Source organism: Corvus moneduloides, chromosome 5 (genome assembly GCF_009650955.1).
Source record: "Corvus moneduloides isolate bCorMon1 chromosome 5, bCorMon1.pri, whole genome shotgun sequence".
NCBI lineage: Eukaryota > Metazoa > Chordata > Aves > Passeriformes > Corvidae > Corvus > Corvus moneduloides.
The window spans coordinates 38,687,299-38,705,753 of NC_045480.1; the positions used below are offsets into that span (position 1 = coordinate 38,687,299).

An 18,455-nucleotide genomic window follows, 5' to 3' on the forward strand; every position below is an offset into this window, starting at 1 on the left:
ATGTTTAATGCAGAAAATGAAAAAAGATACTGTATTCTGATTAGCCATGAAAAGACTGGCAGATGACATAGTTCAATTTGTTACCAGTACTCCAGCATAGCACAGCCTGGTAGTACAGCATTAATCACAGAATCTTTTCTAGGTGTTAGCAATGCCCTATGGGTTTATGTAGATTCTGTTTTATTTCTTTCTAATGTGGTGAGGTTTTGTGTTAATGTATTTAAAAAAAAAAAGACTGTATTAAACCAAAGGGAGATGTTTCTAAGCATTGCAAGATGATTCCTTTCTCTGAGATTGCTGTTTACTGGATCTCTGTATCTTTATCTATTACATATGGTACAGAAATCTCACCAGCTGTTGTGTATGGTATGTCTGCCCCACTGACTGTGTAGATTACAGCAAGATGTTGATTTTTGGATGTTTTGGTGAATTAAATTTTTTTCTTCCTTTCTGGTGACTCATGGAAGTTGTTATAAGGTTAGGTGGCAGTTCAATTAGCAGGGCAGATTTGGAATTATAGCAGTTGTAGTTATTGATGCTTTATTTGTGGAAGAGTGTATGAAGGTCGGTGGCTTCTCTAGCTGCCTCCTATTAAGCCAACGGGAAAGAAAAGCATTCTGAGTTTATGTGAAAATTTCTGTTTGTTCTGGCCTTGGAACTCAGAATAGCATGTCTTGTTTGGGAATTAATTATTTAGCTATTTAAGCAATTGCATTTGTGGCTTTTGACAGCGAAAGTAAATTCTAAATCACTGTATTAGAAGGGTAAGTATGCATTTAGGCAGCAGCAAAAGAATGCCAAAGATGTGTAATTTCCAGTTTATGTGGAAACTAAAATGAAGAGTGAAAGGGAGGGCTATAGCCATGTAAGAAGGAATTTAGGCAAAGAATTCAACACTGAGATGTGGCCTGTATTTTGGTAGTGGTCAGAGGGGGTTTTTCTCTTCTTTTGTGATCGTATGTTCATATAATAAGCAAAAAAAACAAGTGATGTTTAAGAAATTATTGGCACTGGAAAGTTTACTGGATAACTGTGCAAAATGAGGCTTCTTGATAAACACAAAACTACTATCTTGCAGTTAGGTATTTTGAGCAGTCAAATAGTTCTGTACTCTGTTCGGTACTCTGACCTTCAGGGATATATATATCTTAGAAAAGTACTTGAGACGTACTATTTCAAAGTCTTTTGCTAGGTCTTTGTCAGGCTCTTGACCTTCATATACTTTATCCTGATATTTTTAAATTTGTTTGCTTCTTTTCTCACTACATTTTTCTGCTTGCTTTCTTCTGTTCTCCCCCCGCCAAAAAAAAGAAAAAAAGACTCTGTCTTACAATTATAAAGACACTTTTTTCAAGCCATCTAGAAAAAAATAAAAGTACATTAGTGGATCAGTAACCAACTGCATCTATTTTTCATTTTCCAAACTGTTTTTCAAACAGATGAAATTAATAACTGGGAGGTAATTTTCTGCAGTTTTATAGGGGTAGAGGAATTTGAAACAGAACTTTCCAAAGCACTCGGTGTTCACTATTTTTGTAACTCTGGATGTTCACAGGGGTTTTAATTATGAGAAATTGGATATGATTGGGAAACATTAGATATATTCTAACGTCCCAAACTGAGACTTCTTCAGGGCCATACAGAAGCTGGTGGCACTTTGGAGTAGGACTAATAAGTCCCACTACGCAGTTTCAGAGTTGTAGATGTATCTTTGCCAAGAGGGGTGGATGTATTTCTCTTCTTCTTGCAGTATGCAGTGTTCTTGTCTTAGAAGCCATAGGAGATGTTACTTGAAAAGAGAATGCATTGGAAATTGCGCTGCTAGGAGAATCTAAGAGCAGAGTGAACCTGTGCTGCGTATTAACTTGATGAGCTAAAAGAGATTAGGAGGTCCATGCTGCTGTATGGTGGCACTGAGACATGAAAAATTTGCGGTTTGATGGGAACATCAAATATCCATGAGTTGTAACATACCAAGAGAAAACCAATGGAGATAGTGGTGCTTTCAGTTTGAGCAGTGATGTTGGTGTAACAGCTTATAAGAGCATATCTTTCAAACAAATCATTGCTTTTGGAAATAGTTATTTTACATAAACATCCTAGCTCTATGTAGTGTGCAATTTAAGGTTTTGTTTAGATTCTTACGAGGATCTGGAGTGTTTCAAAGCAAAAATGTTTTGTAGTAAGCAATCTAAAGGTTTTTAAAGATTCAGAAAGGGATTGTTTGATATGCAAATCAGCAGCAATACAGACCTGCATTCTCTTCTGCATCTTGAAAGTTACCTCCTCAGTTTTTGCTGTGCAGAGCAGTTTTCTCATAATTCATTTTGTTTGCTTGTGGAAGAAGCAATCTTGAAGCTGTCTAGTGCATACAGTTAAAATATTTGAGGATATGCTGTGTGCAGGATATAATTATTTTCTCCTCCACTTTCTCCTATTTTTTACTTACTTATTTTATTAATTTAGGAGTTTAGCTCAGTGAAAAATGTTCAGAATTTTCTTTTCTTAACAAACTTTGGGAAAGGAAGTAGCTGACAACTTTGCATTTTGACTAGGCAAAGACAAGAAGGTGGCATTCTGAAGACACATTTTTTAATTTGAAAAAAAGTGTTTACAAAGACAGGTGTTACACAGAAAGGGACTGGGAGAAGTGCCTTTGGAAAGCTTTGTAAATGTCCCTTCCTAACCTTCCATATTATTAGTGTGATTGCTTAGGCCTTAAGGCAACATTTTTAAATTCCTTTCATACTCCTGTATTCCAGCTTTTAATTTCAAAACAACTTTGTGGGAGAGAGTTGCTCATACTTACATTAAACAACCTTATATTTCTTTCTTAACATCAGACAAGAAAAAATGCCAAAATGTTTTCTTCTAGAAGTTGTTAAGACAGAGGAAGCAAAAAGGGCTTTAATAAAATGGCTACTTTAAGTAGGTCATTGAGAATTTACCTCAAAAGAAGACATAAGAATTGCTTACAAGAATAAAGGAGCTACCCATCTGCTATAAAATACAGGCTTCTCTGAGTCTGTGCTGTGAAACTCTGCAAGTTTCCAAGAACAGAGTTAACTGGTGAAGTCCTCAAAAGAGTCAGGCAAAGGGCTCTAGGAGCACTTGGTGTGACAACCTGCGTTTGATGGCTGAAACCTTGAAAATTTGTAAAGAGTATTCTGATATTTCATACACTGTTAGATCTAGAGCTACTGCTGATGCTACTTATCATGTACAAGCATTAGAGAAAATTTACCATATTCTGTAATAGTTAGCTAATCCTAGGGAAGCTTTGCAGGTCTACTAAAGAATTTTTCATTTCAGTTAAATTAAGCAGTAGTAAAAATATAATCCTGTTTCTTCATTTATCAAGATCCTAAAATTTTTACTGATTGCAGTTATTCAGCTTTTCCAAAAGTATAATAAATATGTTGGCTTGATTATGTTTTTTATTGTGCACCCTGGTATTTTTCCTAAGGTAATCTTTCTTCAAAATGATGATTGTTATGTAGGTCATGGTTAAGTTACACATGGTTGGGTTTCAAACCTGGTCTCTTTGATCAAGGCAACCTGGCTAGCTAGTTTCCTCTTGATGCTAAACTTCTACTTTTATTAAAATCAAAAGCTGTATAGCAAGTAAAGATATTTGAATATAGCATTTCAAAACAAGTACAAGTTTTCTACTGTTTTAAGTCAAATGTTTGGTTATTTACTTTATGGGTGCAGAGAAAAATGAGATTTAGTACAGCTGTATCATAGGAAAACAGTAGAGATGAATATACTTACCAACATTAATATTTCTCACTTCTTTAATCTAGTGAACTATTATATAAAAAACCCCAAACCCTAGTTTATTGTATTCATAGAGCAATAGTAATTTATATCAGATCTTACCAAAGGTTTGTTTTTATGGCTATTACAGTATACTGGCTACAGTATACTGGCAACTTGATACAGCCTCCTGACATAAAAATATCTTACTTTTTTGTCATCCAGATAGCAGAAACCTCAGAGACACTTTAACTAGAAATAAATTCATTTGTACTAATGACCTCTGCAGTCTTCTGAGATAGTTGTGATGGCAGAAGTATGTAGAGTTGATTACACTAATGAGTTAATGTTGGGTACAGATGAATAACACTCAAGTCAGCCTTTCTTTGCACAAATCTGACCTTGTTTGAATTGTTTCTTAGATGAGAAAAGTAAATGCAGGGACATGCATTTACTGCAGGGAGACAGCTTTTAACATTCTTCTTGGATTATGGAAACACTTTGTGTTCTGGAGCTCAAAAAAGAAACGGAGATTTAGTGCCAAATGTTATTGCCTCTAGGTTGGTCTGTCCTACAAAACTGAGTATTTATTTTGTTCAGGCCAAAGCAATATACCTGTATCTTAACACAGGGAACACGTTTCCTTCCTTTAGAAGGAAATCCTACTTAAGAAAACACATCTTTTAATATAAGCACTTTAAAAAGGTCTTTGGTAAAGTATTTTCATATGCTTTATGTCTCAAAATACATGAAGAGTTAAGTGCAAGCAGAGAAGGAGCAAAGGAGGCTGAAACAAAGAAAATTGAGTTACACAGGTCAGGTGGCTATAAATTAAGACTTGAAACTACTTATTGGAGCCAGTGAGATGAAAGAGACATGAAAAAAATACAGATGCAAAAGGGGATGTTCTTGCATGCAGGACTGGACAGCTTAGTAAAGCCATAGAAGGCAAGAAAGTAAAAATACACTTTAAAAAAAGTAATAGGAAGGATGCATTTGAAAGATTTGAATCAAGAAAACAGTAATATGAAATAGAATAGACCAGAAGATTTAAAAGAAGCAATATTGTCCTTCAAAAGGTTTGAATGACTAGGAGTCTGAAGAGGAGATCTCAGGAATGCCCGTACCTACTGGAGAACGTACACAAAAAGAACTCACTCGACCCAAACCTGCCTTGCAAACAAGTTTTGGCTGCAAACGTTAGCATTATGTTATCCTTATGTAAAGGCACCTTCCACTGGCAATCAAGTATGTCTTACAGTACTGGTTCTTGGGGGGGGGGGGAAAGGGGGTGGAAGAGTTGACTGAAAAAATCTACCTCTGTATCACTAGACTTACTGTATTTTTAATTGCTGTGTAATTTGAGATCTTTTTGTGATAGTTTCTCATCTTGTCCTGGTCATTAATGTGACTCTTGGTTTGATTTAGGAACTGTGTGGAAAGAAAATAAAAATGTAGGTGATGAAAAATCAATTTTCTGTCTTTCCATGTAAGAAAGTTGCAAATAATGGATGTTTATTAAAGATCCTCTCATGACATGGATCAACTTCCAGTTTTTAGATTTTCTGCAAAGAAAGGTCAGCCTAAAATCTGCTGCTGAGGTATCTGAGCAGGTTGGATTTTTCTGGAAGCTGATAGAGCTTTGTTTGTCCATGTAGACGGTTTCAGAAGACTGTTTTTGTTTGTCTTGCTACCAACATAAGCAGTACTTCTATAAAAGGTACTACTTCCTGGCCTCTTGGAAACACTCAGTGTCTAAGAAGCTCAGACAGGTGAAACCAGCATAATTATTCTGGGTAAATTCAACTGGCTCACAGGGAAGCCCAGGCCACTTCCCAATCTTGCAACCAGAGAACAGGGAATGCCTTGCTTGCTTGGAGAAGTGGCAACCAGCAGCACCGTGTCTGGGAGGCTTTGAAAGAAACAGAGGTGCAGATGATCCAGTATCTGTTCCATTCATTTCCTTGAGAGAGGATTTATTATTTTTTGCTACTTTAGCCTCTGCTGGTTCTTCAAGTGCAGTAAGTACAGAATGAACACTGTTTTGTGCCAGCGTAAGCATATTTACATTTGGGCTTCTGCCACTGAAACTCCTTTTTACAGGAAATCAGATCTCGTGTTTCTGTTCACACATAAGTTTCTCTTGGCTTAAGCTTATGAAAAATACATACAGTTGCATATTGTCCCTTAAAAAAATAAAAGTAAAGTTTAAAATAAGGTGACTGAAAACAAAGTATAAATCCAAAGAGCAAAATGGTGCATTCTGTAGGTTTCTAAGACAAAATATCTGGGTTAGGAGAAGAAAACTGAGGAACCTGAGCATCACATATATGAATGCATATGCATTTTTTCATATTCTTGTTAAGCCATTTGTTTTGATGTCGTCATGTATTATTTTCTTTAAAGGAATCTGGCATGTGAAATGTATGTATATCCATGCCTTAGCTAAAAATGAAATTAAACAGTTTGTCTATCAGCAGTAGCATTAGAAATTCAGATATTTTTGCGTAAGTATTTTGCATAAGGACTAAGGAAATAATTCTAAGAACCTGTCATGTGGAGTCTTTCTGAATTTTATATTTTAATTTCCTAAAATGGTTTTTGTCTGGTTTTTGTTGTTGTGGTTGTTGTTGCTTGCTCAAAGAGCTGGCAGGGTAAGTGGCAGCTGTAAACTTAAGGGTAGGCTGCAAAGTTTTTTTTCCAAAGCCTTTCTTTCATGTTTAGCCAAGTGAGAGACATGGAGTGAAATGTAAACTCTGGCTCAGCGTATCCTCATGGCCATCTCTCCTGGTGGGCAGCTGGAGGGGCAGAAGGGGGGCTGAAGCTGCCTTAACCACAAGGGCCTGGAAGGCGCCAGCCATGAGCTGTGGCTCCAGGTTGCTCATAGAAGGAGGAATGCGAAGATGGTGCTTGAGGGCTCTTGATCCTGTACCCCTGAAAACAGCCCTCCCCATTGCACCCACACTTTCTCACTTCATCCTCCCCCTGGGAGAGAAGGAAAAGCCATCCACTTCTCATCTCAGTCATTTAACTACTTCTCTTTAATCCCTGGCAGTCCAACTGGGAACTGTGTCTTGTTGAACTTTGTTTTATTTGGAATTATGGACTGGAACCATTTCTATTTAACGTGGGAAACAAGCTTTGCAGAAACTCAACCTATACACTGGGAAAGGAACTTCCTATAAAACATAAACAGATGTTTGTACTTTTGTATGCAGATTTGTTTGTGGGAGCCTTTGTGATAAACTGCATAAATGCAATATGGAGTTCTAACAATTAAATGATGACTAGTAAGTTTGATTGCTTTGACATGATCTGCACTGGTACTCCCGGCTTGTTTTGATTTTGTTTTTAAAGATTTTTTCTTTCCAACTGTATTTTATACACAAAGCTGATCTAAAACTTATTCCTCAGTATGGGGACATAGAAAGCTTTCTCCCAGGACAATGGGGTGATTCCTGGGAGAAGTCAAACTATTACCTCCAGTGCAAGAGAAATTCCTGTGTCCTGTAGTAGCCCTAATTGCTTGGGGCCTGCTTTCTGTCAAGTAATTCTTGGCTTCTCATCCTTTCGTTTGTTTGTTTGTTATTGTGATGGAAAGGGATAAGCAAGCAGTGTTTCCTCTCTTGTTTAGAGGTGTATTTCTTTTTGCTTCCTCTCCCCCACAGTTTTTTATTCGCACTTGTTCTTACCCCATCTACACTGATTGCTTCCTTCATTCTCTGTTTACTCTGCAGAGCACATAAAACTAAAAAATATATACATACATACATGCATATATATATATATATTTATTTTTTTTTTTAGTTCTTCTATTCTGACCATTAATTTTTCCATCACTCAGTTGAGGCCCACAAAATTCTCTAGTTGGTGTCTTTTTCTGTATCCAGGTTTGTACAGAGTGTGTCATCATTGTGCACTGATGCAATTAAGCGTGACCATGAAGAAAAATATTATTTGCTTTAGTCTGGAGATCACAAATTGTGAACAATTTCTTGGATCCTGCTAATAGAATATTTTCCATATTCATCCTGGATGCAATAGAATGCACTTTGATATTCCTGTATTCGTATGTAAATCATACTCCTCTGTACCTATGTATATACATATGGTTTTCCTTTGACTGTTTGGTATAGAAAAAAAATTACTAGCCAAGTTAATCTTTGAGATATTATTTATCCATATGAGCCATTATTAATATGCATGGACAAAAATTAAAGCTGTCCGAACAAATTGGATTATATTGAAAGATAAAATTTTGTTAAATGTGAAATACATTATTAAAACTCTGTCTGCCCAATGGACAGACTCAAAGTGATAATTCCTTCTGAGAATTTCCTTACATTGTGTGTGACCTCTTGAGATATTACAAGTGCAACTCCAACTTACAGTCTGAGCTGGTGGAGGACTTGAGAGGAGAGACATACTGTGGGGTAGATGTGGCAAATAATATCGGCAACATTGAATTTCATTAAAATTTGCCTGTTCCGTATGGGCTGACATCAAAGATGTGAAATACTGTGCTCTGTGTGACTATAAAGGCTGCCTTTGCTTTGGAAAGACTCTATTAGTAATGCAGGTTACTGCTGTTTGCATCATTAAGGGGGTAAGCACCCCTCCAGGTTTTTAAATTTGGAGAAAAGAGAGTTTTGACGCAGTAGCCCTAGCTCTAGAGTTGTAGAGTTTTATGACTCTCTCTTGCAAAATTTGGAGGTACAGGCTGAGCAATTAAAAAATAATACCTGCAATGTATATAAGGGAGGGTGACAGTGTTAAATTGCAGTCCTTCTGATACACATTCAATGATCTATAGTTTTCAGATATTACGGAGGAATCAAGTGCAGGAAACCCAAGGATGTACACCTTCAACAGGTGTTTTCCAGTAATTCTTATTAGCAGTGGTTTTAAATAAGTAATTGAATTAAAAGAGTTGCTCCAGCATGAAATTTCTCATTTTTAATAAATTGAGATTTGTTTTTCGAGCTGGAAAACACCTCCATTATGTCCTCATCCTTATTACTCTGTGCTCATGAAGTAAATAAGGTGAAGAAGATAATAAGAAAGGCAGTAGAAATGCCTTAAAGGTCTTACAGCAAATTTATTATTCCAGCATTGCATTTTCTTGTGGAATTGTTCGGCCAGATCTCTCAAGTGGTCAGGTTGCTTTCCAGTTTGCTTGCTTCGTTTTTTTTAATGTTTAATCTTAGTGAATTAGTACATGAGGGTTAAAGTATTATGTTTCTCTGCTTCTCCTGTGTCTAGCAACATTGTAACAGTATTAAAAATCATAATGAAACTTAGAGGGATCTTAAGACTGCACAGAATTGAAGCTCTTCCTACGTGTGGGTAAAACCAATAGAATCATTGCAATAAAATACGTGTATAATTTTACGTCGCAGTTTCATACTTTGCAGTTTTGTTCATACTCTCCAAAAATAGAATATAAATTCTGTTTAGTAATGCTCATCTAATTCTAATGATTTATTATTTTTTTCTTCCTCTTTAGGGTGTACCTCAGTTACCGTGTGCCAAAGCATTGTATAACTATGAGGGCAAAGAACCTGGAGATCTTAAATTCAGTAAAGGAGACATCATCATTTTACGTCGACAGGTGGATGAAAATTGGTATCATGGAGAAGTCAATGGCATCCATGGCTTTTTTCCTACCAATTTTGTTCAGATTATTAAACCTTTACCTCAACCTCCACCTCAGTGCAAAGCACTTTATGATTTTGAAGTAAAAGACAAGGAAGCAGATAAAGACTGTTTACCATTTGCAAAGGTAAAAAGAGAATAGAATTACTATTTTCTTCTAATAATTTCATTTGCTTGGATAAGAAATAATACAACTGTTTTGTAGTCTTATCTGCATGTCTTATTGGAGCTGCACACATATGAAAAGGACAAGTAATTCTGCAAGTATTTCTTCTATATTGATTAGTTTTGCCTTCTCTTTCTAAATTACATATAATTTCTTTGAGGTTTGATTTCTGAGAATGCAATTTTTCGTAATTGCAGTAGTAATGTCCTTAATTTATGAGAAATAACCTAAGTTGTGAATTAAAAATATTCCATCTTCTAAAGAAACACTCAAATTGCAGATGTGAAAGAAGTCATCACTAGCAATGTTCGTAAGTACTTGAGTAGAAAAACATCTAGGGGAAGTTAGGTAATGAGTCAGTTGTGAAGGAAAATGGTTGTGGTTCTGTTGATTATTGCCAAGCAATTAAAGTGGGGCTCATGAGTAACATGGACTGAACATGACAGGAAGACTGGCACTAAGGATGAAATCAGATTGCTGAGGTGTGGGCAGTTAGTTGAACTCTGACAAAATAGGAAAAGGAACAGCTTGAACTGACTTCGACCCCAAAAGTGGCATGTTCCTCTTACAGAGTGCCTTCTCTGCGGTTCTTGTCCATGTCCTGCCTTCTCTGATTACCCCTGTGTTATGGAGGAAAATTAAATGAGAAGTTAAATTAGAGCTGGGAGACATAATCACTGCATGTTCACACAGGATGATGTTCTGACTGTAATTCGCCGTGTGGATGAAAACTGGGCAGAAGGAATGCTGGCTGACAAGATAGGAATATTTCCAATTTCATATGTTGAGGTGAGTAAAGCTGGATCTTCAGTAAGGCTGTGCCCACTGTGTATTTAATTTTCTGAAAGGAAAAATAATCAGTACTGGTGATGATTCTAAAATAACCTGAGATATAAGTAATCTTAGACCTAGAATACTCTTTGGGAAAGTTAATGGCCTCAGCAGTTGAACCAGTGATTTTCACTTAGCTATTTGACACCTATTTTTGTTGAATGGAATTGAAATGAGTGTAATTGGAGGCAGTCACTATGTTTTCTTGGTAATACTGGAGTCATGCGGTCAATCCAAACCACACTTAGCCACATAATGAAAGCAATCAGCAAGTCAGAGAAATAGTTAGCTTTGCACTGTCCCTAATATCCGCCTCTCAAAACCAAATTAGCACAACTAGGAAGTCAAAGAATATAGGTTGTTGTGAAACAGGCAAAGGATCACCTTTGTCATCAACAGAGTCGTATATAAAAGCTTCTGTATCTTCCTGCGCTTCTCATATGTGTTACAATTTACAGTAAGAGGTAGCAGTTGGGAAAATTTCCCCAACCTTTTCAGTTTTAAGAGTTGAAAGCTGTATCTTTTTCATAGAAAGACACCAGTGATTAGGAACAGTGTGTACAGCCACAATGATTATTCAAATTTGCATTACAGAAAGATACAGAGGTTTGGAATAGTATTTGTCCTTTTCTGATAGGTATGCTGTGGATACTTGGTAAGATACACTTCCCTGCAGTGACAGTATTTTATTTACATAAATGAGGCAGAATGATGAAAGAAAAAAGTATTTTCGCATTATTTCTGGAATGAGAAATATGTACTTCAGGTCACAGAAGAAATGTGTAACCATACTAAGAATCAAGTCAGATTTTATTAATTCAATTTCTGAAAACGGTATGGGAACTTCAAAAAGCACTACTGGTTCAACCAACGTAGAATTTATTATTTTTAAAAGGGAAAATATATATATTTATTTTTATAGCTTGATGTAAGGATCTGTATACCTGAGGATAGAAAATGTCACATGACTGTAAAAACAAGACCAAAAAAGTTTCAACTTGCTTAGTGCAATTTTGGCTTCACTTTAAGAAGTTTTAAAAGCCAATTTAACAATTTCTTGCCCTTGTGTATTCTTTCCTAGCTTCTTGCAATTAACTGCCCCTTCAATTCAGCCACTAAAGTTTTTTGTAGTGTTTTTTCAAACTAAATTACTTAACTTAGCCTTGTTAGAAAAAGCCCTTTCCTAGCACTGCCACTTGAGCTGTTTAGCTAACAACTACATTCCTATCTCTACAAAAGTTGCAAAAAGGAGATATGGCCTTGAAAAATATTATACAAAAATGAAAGTCACAAAATGTATTTGTCTTAATGTTTTCAGACTGATTCCATCAACTAAGAAAATGTATTTTCAATTAACCCTTTTAGAACAGGCACCAACGCTTAAGTAAGTACACATTCTCAAATCCCCACTAAAGTGAATGGAAAGTCTAGAATGATAAATTTTACCCAAATAGTTAGTTCAAATCAGATAAGTGGGTTTTTTCAGTGTATACTAAACTGAAATGCATGCTGTGGTGAAGAGCAGTGAGATGTGCAGTAAACTATGGGTTTAAATTTTGAAATGCCTGGTTTCTGAGAGTATAGAACTATTGGTCTGGAAAATATACAGACAATTGATAGAAACAAGTATAGCAAACCATTCTTACCTATTTTATGAAAGACAATGAAGATGAGAAGTAATTAATATTTTTGGAAGATTTCTGTATGGTCGTTTTCATTGCATTTCCCAATCCCGTAATCATTGCCTATTTTTGTCATAATGACAGACATACATTTTACCTTGTGTATGTTAGTCCACATATTTTTGTTTAAAAATGTGAATTAGTAGCTCCATTTACTAGAGATTTTCTGAAGTTATTAACTATAAAATGGGCGTAGTCTGTGATGTTTATTCTGTAGTATAGGTGTAATAATTGTCATATTTGTTGTACAATGAGGGTAAAATTTTAGATAATGTTGAAGTCCAGGAAAATCTCTGATCATATTTGAGGGCAGATTTTGCCCTTTTATGATTCAATGTTTGCTACTCTGGTCTTTTCTTCTATAACTTTCACTTACTAAATTTGTGGTAATAATAACAGTAAGACTGAACACATTTTGAGAGAAATTTTAATAGTGATTCTATTAAAACTATAGTTTGTTAACTGACTCACAACATTCTTTATCTGTAGACACATAACATTGTGAAAAAATTACTTCTATCTGCAAAAGAAAAATAAATAATTCAAACATTGAAGAAAATTAAATTCTACTTTGTAAGAAGTGCTAAACCCAAACTAACCCTCTAATTTTACTAGAGTTAAGACCTGATTAATAAATCTAAATTGCTAGACTTTTGACTGTTGGAATTTCAAGGTACTTGCATTAAAACTGGATCAGCCAGGTTCTTTTGTAGTAATGAGATAAAATGCAGTGAATTTAGAAAATATATGGTTAAGTTCATAACACTTATATTTATCTCTGTTCCAAAAAGAAAGATTATTCGTAACTAAGTAGATATTATTAGAATTTTTCTGCATAGATTGCAGTTCTGGGTACAATATACATTTCTTAGACCTCAGATTGGATGTTTTGATCTAATTAAACACTTCATAAACAAATATAAATGCCCAGAATAGAATAAAAATCAGGGAAAAGGAATCACTTTTCAGTCAAATTGTCAGTAGAAAATAATGTCAGCTTTTGTTTACCTTTGTGTGAGTGAAGAACACCTGAATTAATTTGTAGAGTAAGTATAGCAAAGCACAACTCTAAGAGACCTTGCAGTAGTGGTAATTCCTGCAGACGGCTGCAGGCAGACGGAAGCTGTGTGCTGACCTCAGCCCTGCTGCAGCACCGAGATGTGGCTCAGCCAGCCGCCTCCGTCCTGCCCTCTTTGGAAAGTTCTTCTCTTCCCTGGGTTTGGTGGGAAAGGGAATTGGATCAGGCTTCCTGTTACAGCAAAGATTTTGTTGAATGGGAAAAAAAAAAGTGAATATAAAGGTTGAAGTAAAGAAGTTTCAATGAAAGTATGTCTGTTAAGGAAAACAACTGATGCAGGAAATGCGGGCCTAGACACATAGGTATTTGTTGCAGAAAGGAATGCTAGATTGAAACACTTCTTAGCATGACTTAGATGCATTCCCTTGGTGACCTTGAATGTCTGCTAGCCATTTCATTGGAGAATGCTGCAAGTTCTTAATTTCTCTTCTCAAAGCAGAGACGTAAACTGCACTCTGCCAAATATTCTGCAGCTGTTGCTGTCCTCAGGTTACTTCAAAGAGGAGGCCAGTAATCAGTTCACTTCCATCTTCAGATTGATGCAACTGTCTTTTGCCTGCTTCTCTGCATAAGAAAGCACAGAATGCCGCTTGTATTTGAATCAGTCTTGAATCGATCCCATGGGCAAGTCTCAACTATTCCCTAATAGGTTGTTCACTGTATAGAGTAATCAGATTCTGCTGGCATTGATAGCTTCTGGAGGTGAACAAATATAATTAGGTGTAACAGGTACCTTGGGGTAGTGTTAGCAAAGTGGCTTTTGGTTTTGTTTTTCATCCCTGGGTGATCTCTTAACTTCTCTGATTAGGTAGTTCTTTGCAAATAAGGAAGTAGATTACATAAAAATAGAAACAGTTGCAGCCATTGTATCAGACAGTGTGGAATACCCAGATATTCAGGAAGGACGTGAAGAATTTCAATCTGAGTTAAGAAAAAAGTGCAAAATAGATAAAATTATTAGACTTTGAAAAGCCTGCGTGTTCTTCCGTGATGACAAATAAGACCCTGACAAGCTGAACAGCAGGCTATGCTTTTTTTGGTCTTATTGTCTACTTGTTTCGTATCCTTCAGCCTCATATCAGTGTTTTGTAATGAAATAATGTTTTCACTGGTCTGTTTAAAGTATGTTTGCTCTAAATTTAAAATTCAGTAATCATCTAAATAATGGGCTTTTTGTTGGAGAAAGCGGTCTATTTCTATCTTCTGTTATACACAAATAATGCAACATTATTTTGATCCATATGATCCGTCTTGAGTACTAGCAGGAAGAAAAATCTAGCATCCACCTTTTTCATAGGATTGGTTACTGCTGTGACATTGTCTTCTCCTATCCCTCTTTCTTACAAGAAAGATGGAGAGGGACTTTTTACAAAACTATGTAGTGACAGGACAGGGGGGAAGAAGATAGGTTATGATTAGATATTAGGAAGAAATTCTTTACTGTGAGGGTGGTGAGGCACTGGAACAGGACGCCCAGGGAGGTTTTGTCTGTCCCATCCCTGGAAATGTTCAAGGCCAGGTTGGATGGGGCTCTGAGCAATCTGGTCTAGTGGAAGGTGTTCCTGCCCATGGCAGCGGGGTTCGAACGAGATGATCTTGAAGATCCCTTCCAACCCAAACGATCCTGTGATTCCAGTTCTCTTCAGTTGCATTCTGAAGGACCAACAATAAGAACATTTAGGAAAAGATTCTATATTCTCAACTTCATATCCTGTTTCAAATCCCCCATTATGTCCCTCCTCCACTGCAGTATGTTCCATGTAGTTCTTCCTCTTCCCTAGAAGTTTTTATGTCAACTCCTCATTGTTCCAGTAGTCCTGGTTTTGAACTTTGTCTTTTTTTCTGTATATGAAAATTCCTTCATGACATCTTGCAAATATCACTTGAAAACCTCTTCTATATTAAAAAAATATCTTGGTTCTTTTACACTACCTTATATATCTGTATCTAGAGATATCTACTTGTGTTCAGAGTATAAGCCAGTCATTTGTGGGAGCTGCATTTAAATCAGTGTTGATGCTATCATGATTAATGATTTGTTGTTTGTCTAGTAAAGTTTTGATGAAGTAAAATACTACTTTAAAATTCTTCATGAGCATAGTAGGTATCTCAAGACTTGCAGGAAAATGGTAAAATAAATAGAAGAAATAATATGCTGAAGAATAGAAATGGTAATTCCACAGTGACTATTTTCATTCTTTCACCCTGGTGTTCTTCAGAAAAGTTTTTTCCTTTCTTCATAATCATCTACACTTTTCAAGTAACAGTATTCATATTTAGTGGTACATTTTCAGAAAACTGGTGCTGGTGTTACTTCAGCTCATGATTAAATGAGAGTTCTGACATTACTATTTCTATTAGCTCTAAGATTTTCTGAAAATAAAGGGTTTTTGAAAAATGTAGAGGGATTGTTTGTTGGTTTCCTCTCTTCCTCCCCATTACATAGCTTACATTTCATTGTAAGAAGAAAATGTGTGGGATTCCTCCTTCCTTCATTAGAAAGGAAGGATTTGTTTGCATTTAATGTAGTATTGTTGTTACAAATTAGCAGATAGAAAATCTTATTGTGAACAAAAATTCTTTAGCTAAGCTTGAAAAAAAGAGAAAAATTGGCACAGAGATGGTGCCTCTACATTAGAAAATTCAGAAGCTGAGAAGGTATTTCCACAAAATTGCCCGTATATATTTCTTTTCTCCTTATGCCATCTTATGCCTGTGTAGGTGCTTATTACCAGGCAGTGTACTGATATAGCTGGATATTTAGTCTGTCCTACTATGTTCTTAAACCTGCATTTAGGAAGCCTGTGTTTTCACTGCTGGCAGGGAAGATGTGCACAAGTACCAAGGGACATTAGGAGGAGTATCTTCAAGAGCCCACGTGCAAAGGTGTGGGATTATGTCATATAATCAAGACAAAAAAAGGCTGAGAGTTTAAATAAACATCCAAGAAGTTTTGTTACACAGACTTTTCTGTTATAAGGTCAAAGGGGACCACTACATTTTAGTCTGACTTCTAGATGACACAGGCAGTGGTTATTGCTGAATTAATCCATTATGGTATTATGGCATTATGTTCTCTGTTGTTTGAAATTTTACCTGTGATGGGTAGTCCAGACCAGCCCAAAAGTAAGTGTGTTGAGTTCGTAATGAATTATATGTTACTCTCTGCTGACTGATTTGTCACAGTTTCAAGTTGCGTGGTTTAAATTATATTATGAATAAAAGGAAAAGAGATATTTTGTTATGTTCAGGTGACTTTTATGAATAAAAAAATACTAACATGTTACTGGTTTTTGTAGTTTAACACAGCAGCCAAACAGTTGATAGAATTGGACAAGCCCTCAGGTTCTGCTGTTGACTCTGGAGAAGGTACCTCTGGGGCAGCCCACAATTCAACCCAAAAGCACACCGATACTAAGAAAAACACCAAAAAACGACACTCTTTTACCTCCCTCACCATGTCTAACAAGGCTTCACAGTCTTCTCAGAATCGCCACTCCATGGAAATCAGTCCTCCTGTCCTCATCAGCTCCAGCAACCCAACGGCAGCAGCCCGCATAAGTGAGCTGACGGGACTGTCCTGTAGTGCCCCTTCTCAGGTAATTCACTTGAAATCAGCTATAACTATAAAGGCTTCTGATCTTGTCGGATTACTTATTTAAAATTATTAATTATGTCTAATTAATATTAACTATACACTTTCAAAAAACTTACCTTCCAGTATGAGGACATTTAAGGAAAATATTTTCTAACACTTACTTATATAATGATAGCAAAGAGTTTTAGTCTTATAGGCTGGTTTTTTTCGCAGGCTAGTTGTTATTTTCTAAAGTGTCACAAAGATTTTTATTAAACTGTGAAAACTAGAAACTTGGGTGATTTAATTTCTTGATTTCTTTTTTCTAAATTGAACATAATAATGAATATTAATAAAGTGCATGCTATAAAAGTAAAATATTCAACTTGAAAATTACATTAATTCCAGAAATGTAGCATATTAATCTGGTTGTGGTAAGTAGAAATATTTATCTGACTTTATTTATTTGTTCAGTAGTTCGTGAAAAATTGGCTATTTCACAGAGTAATTACACTTCGGGAAAAGAAATACTAATGGAGCTCAAGGGTTATTGGCGGTGTTTTACATGAGCTAGTAAATATGCTTTATTTGCACGCCTTTGGGATCTGACAGCTTTTTATGGAAAAAAAAGAAAACTGACACTGGTTAAAAGTGTGTTTCATGTAGCTGGTTCAATCTATCTCCAAAGACCTGAGAAATGTCAGTATGGAAAAAAGAAAGTGAGCAGTGTGATCCAACACTGTTCGTGTATCTAACTGAAAATTAGTTCTGGTTTAAGGTTACAAGTAGTAGAATAGTGGTGATTTTGACCATGAAGCTTACAGCTGTGTCAAAACCAGCTCTTACTAAACCATGCAGAACTGACCCTGCTGTTTTTTTCTCTCTCCTAGGTTCATATTGGCACTACGGGGCTGATTGTGACTCCACCCCCCAGCAGCCCAGTCACAACAGGGCCTTCCTTCACCTTCCCCTCCGAAGTTACCTACCAAGCTGCTCTTGGTGTGAGTACTGCTTAAGAAAACTCAGCCTTCCCATTTTAATTTGGTCTTGTACTGTAATTTTTTTTTCTCAAGTTCTAATATACTGATTTGAAATGATGGTTTTGTGGAAATTGTGTCTATGTGATAGACAATGGTATGAATTTAACTATGGCAAAAGCTCTATTGCTACGATAATGTTTGCATCTTGTTGTACGTATCCATTTCTCCAGCTTTCCTCTGTAATTTCTCTATAGTAAACACGAGATGCACACTTCCTTCCAGAACAGTCTTGATTTTAAGCATAAGTAGAAAAAGAGATTATGCTGGGGGGAAAGTTTGGGGAAGCAAGCCGGTTCTTACAAAAAATGTCAACTTGGGACCACAGCTGCCAGGTATTTCTGTCTTACTTAAGATTTTCAAGATTATCTGAAATAAGCTTCAAAAGTCTGCTGTCTCCTCATTAAATAAGGTGATTTCAGTTGCATGTACACCTGTGGCAGATGAAGAAAGTGTCTAGCCAGTTTAAGTTAGGTTCTTGGAGACCAACAGGAAAACATGTAGTAAATGGCCATCTTTTAAAGGAAGAAATACACTGGAATGCTGTTTCCTTTAAACAAATAAAATGACATTTTCTTCAAAAAGTTCAGGATTTCTTTCCAAAACCTACCAGAATTCTTTAGTTTCCTATGCTTATGTTAGAAAAACTGTGGAATGTCATATATCATAC

The 18,455-nt window shown here is 36.1% G+C and overlaps 1 protein-coding gene across 2 annotated transcripts in view; it reads left to right on the forward strand.

The window, feature by feature from the left end:
• The window catches only part of SH3RF1 (SH3 domain containing ring finger 1), an 84,102-nt gene that overhangs the window by 41,301 nt on the left and 24,346 nt on the right, over positions 1-18,455 (forward strand). For both annotated transcript variants that reach the window (XM_032108133.1, XM_032108134.1), the window contains exons 3-6: positions 9,266-9,541; positions 10,274-10,369; positions 16,471-16,770; positions 17,639-17,749. In XM_032108133.1, coding sequence (XP_031964024.1) covers positions 9,266-9,541; positions 10,274-10,369; positions 16,471-16,770; positions 17,639-17,749 — 783 coding nt within the window. The remainder of the gene's footprint in view (positions 1-9,265; positions 9,542-10,273; positions 10,370-16,470; positions 16,771-17,638; positions 17,750-18,455) is intronic.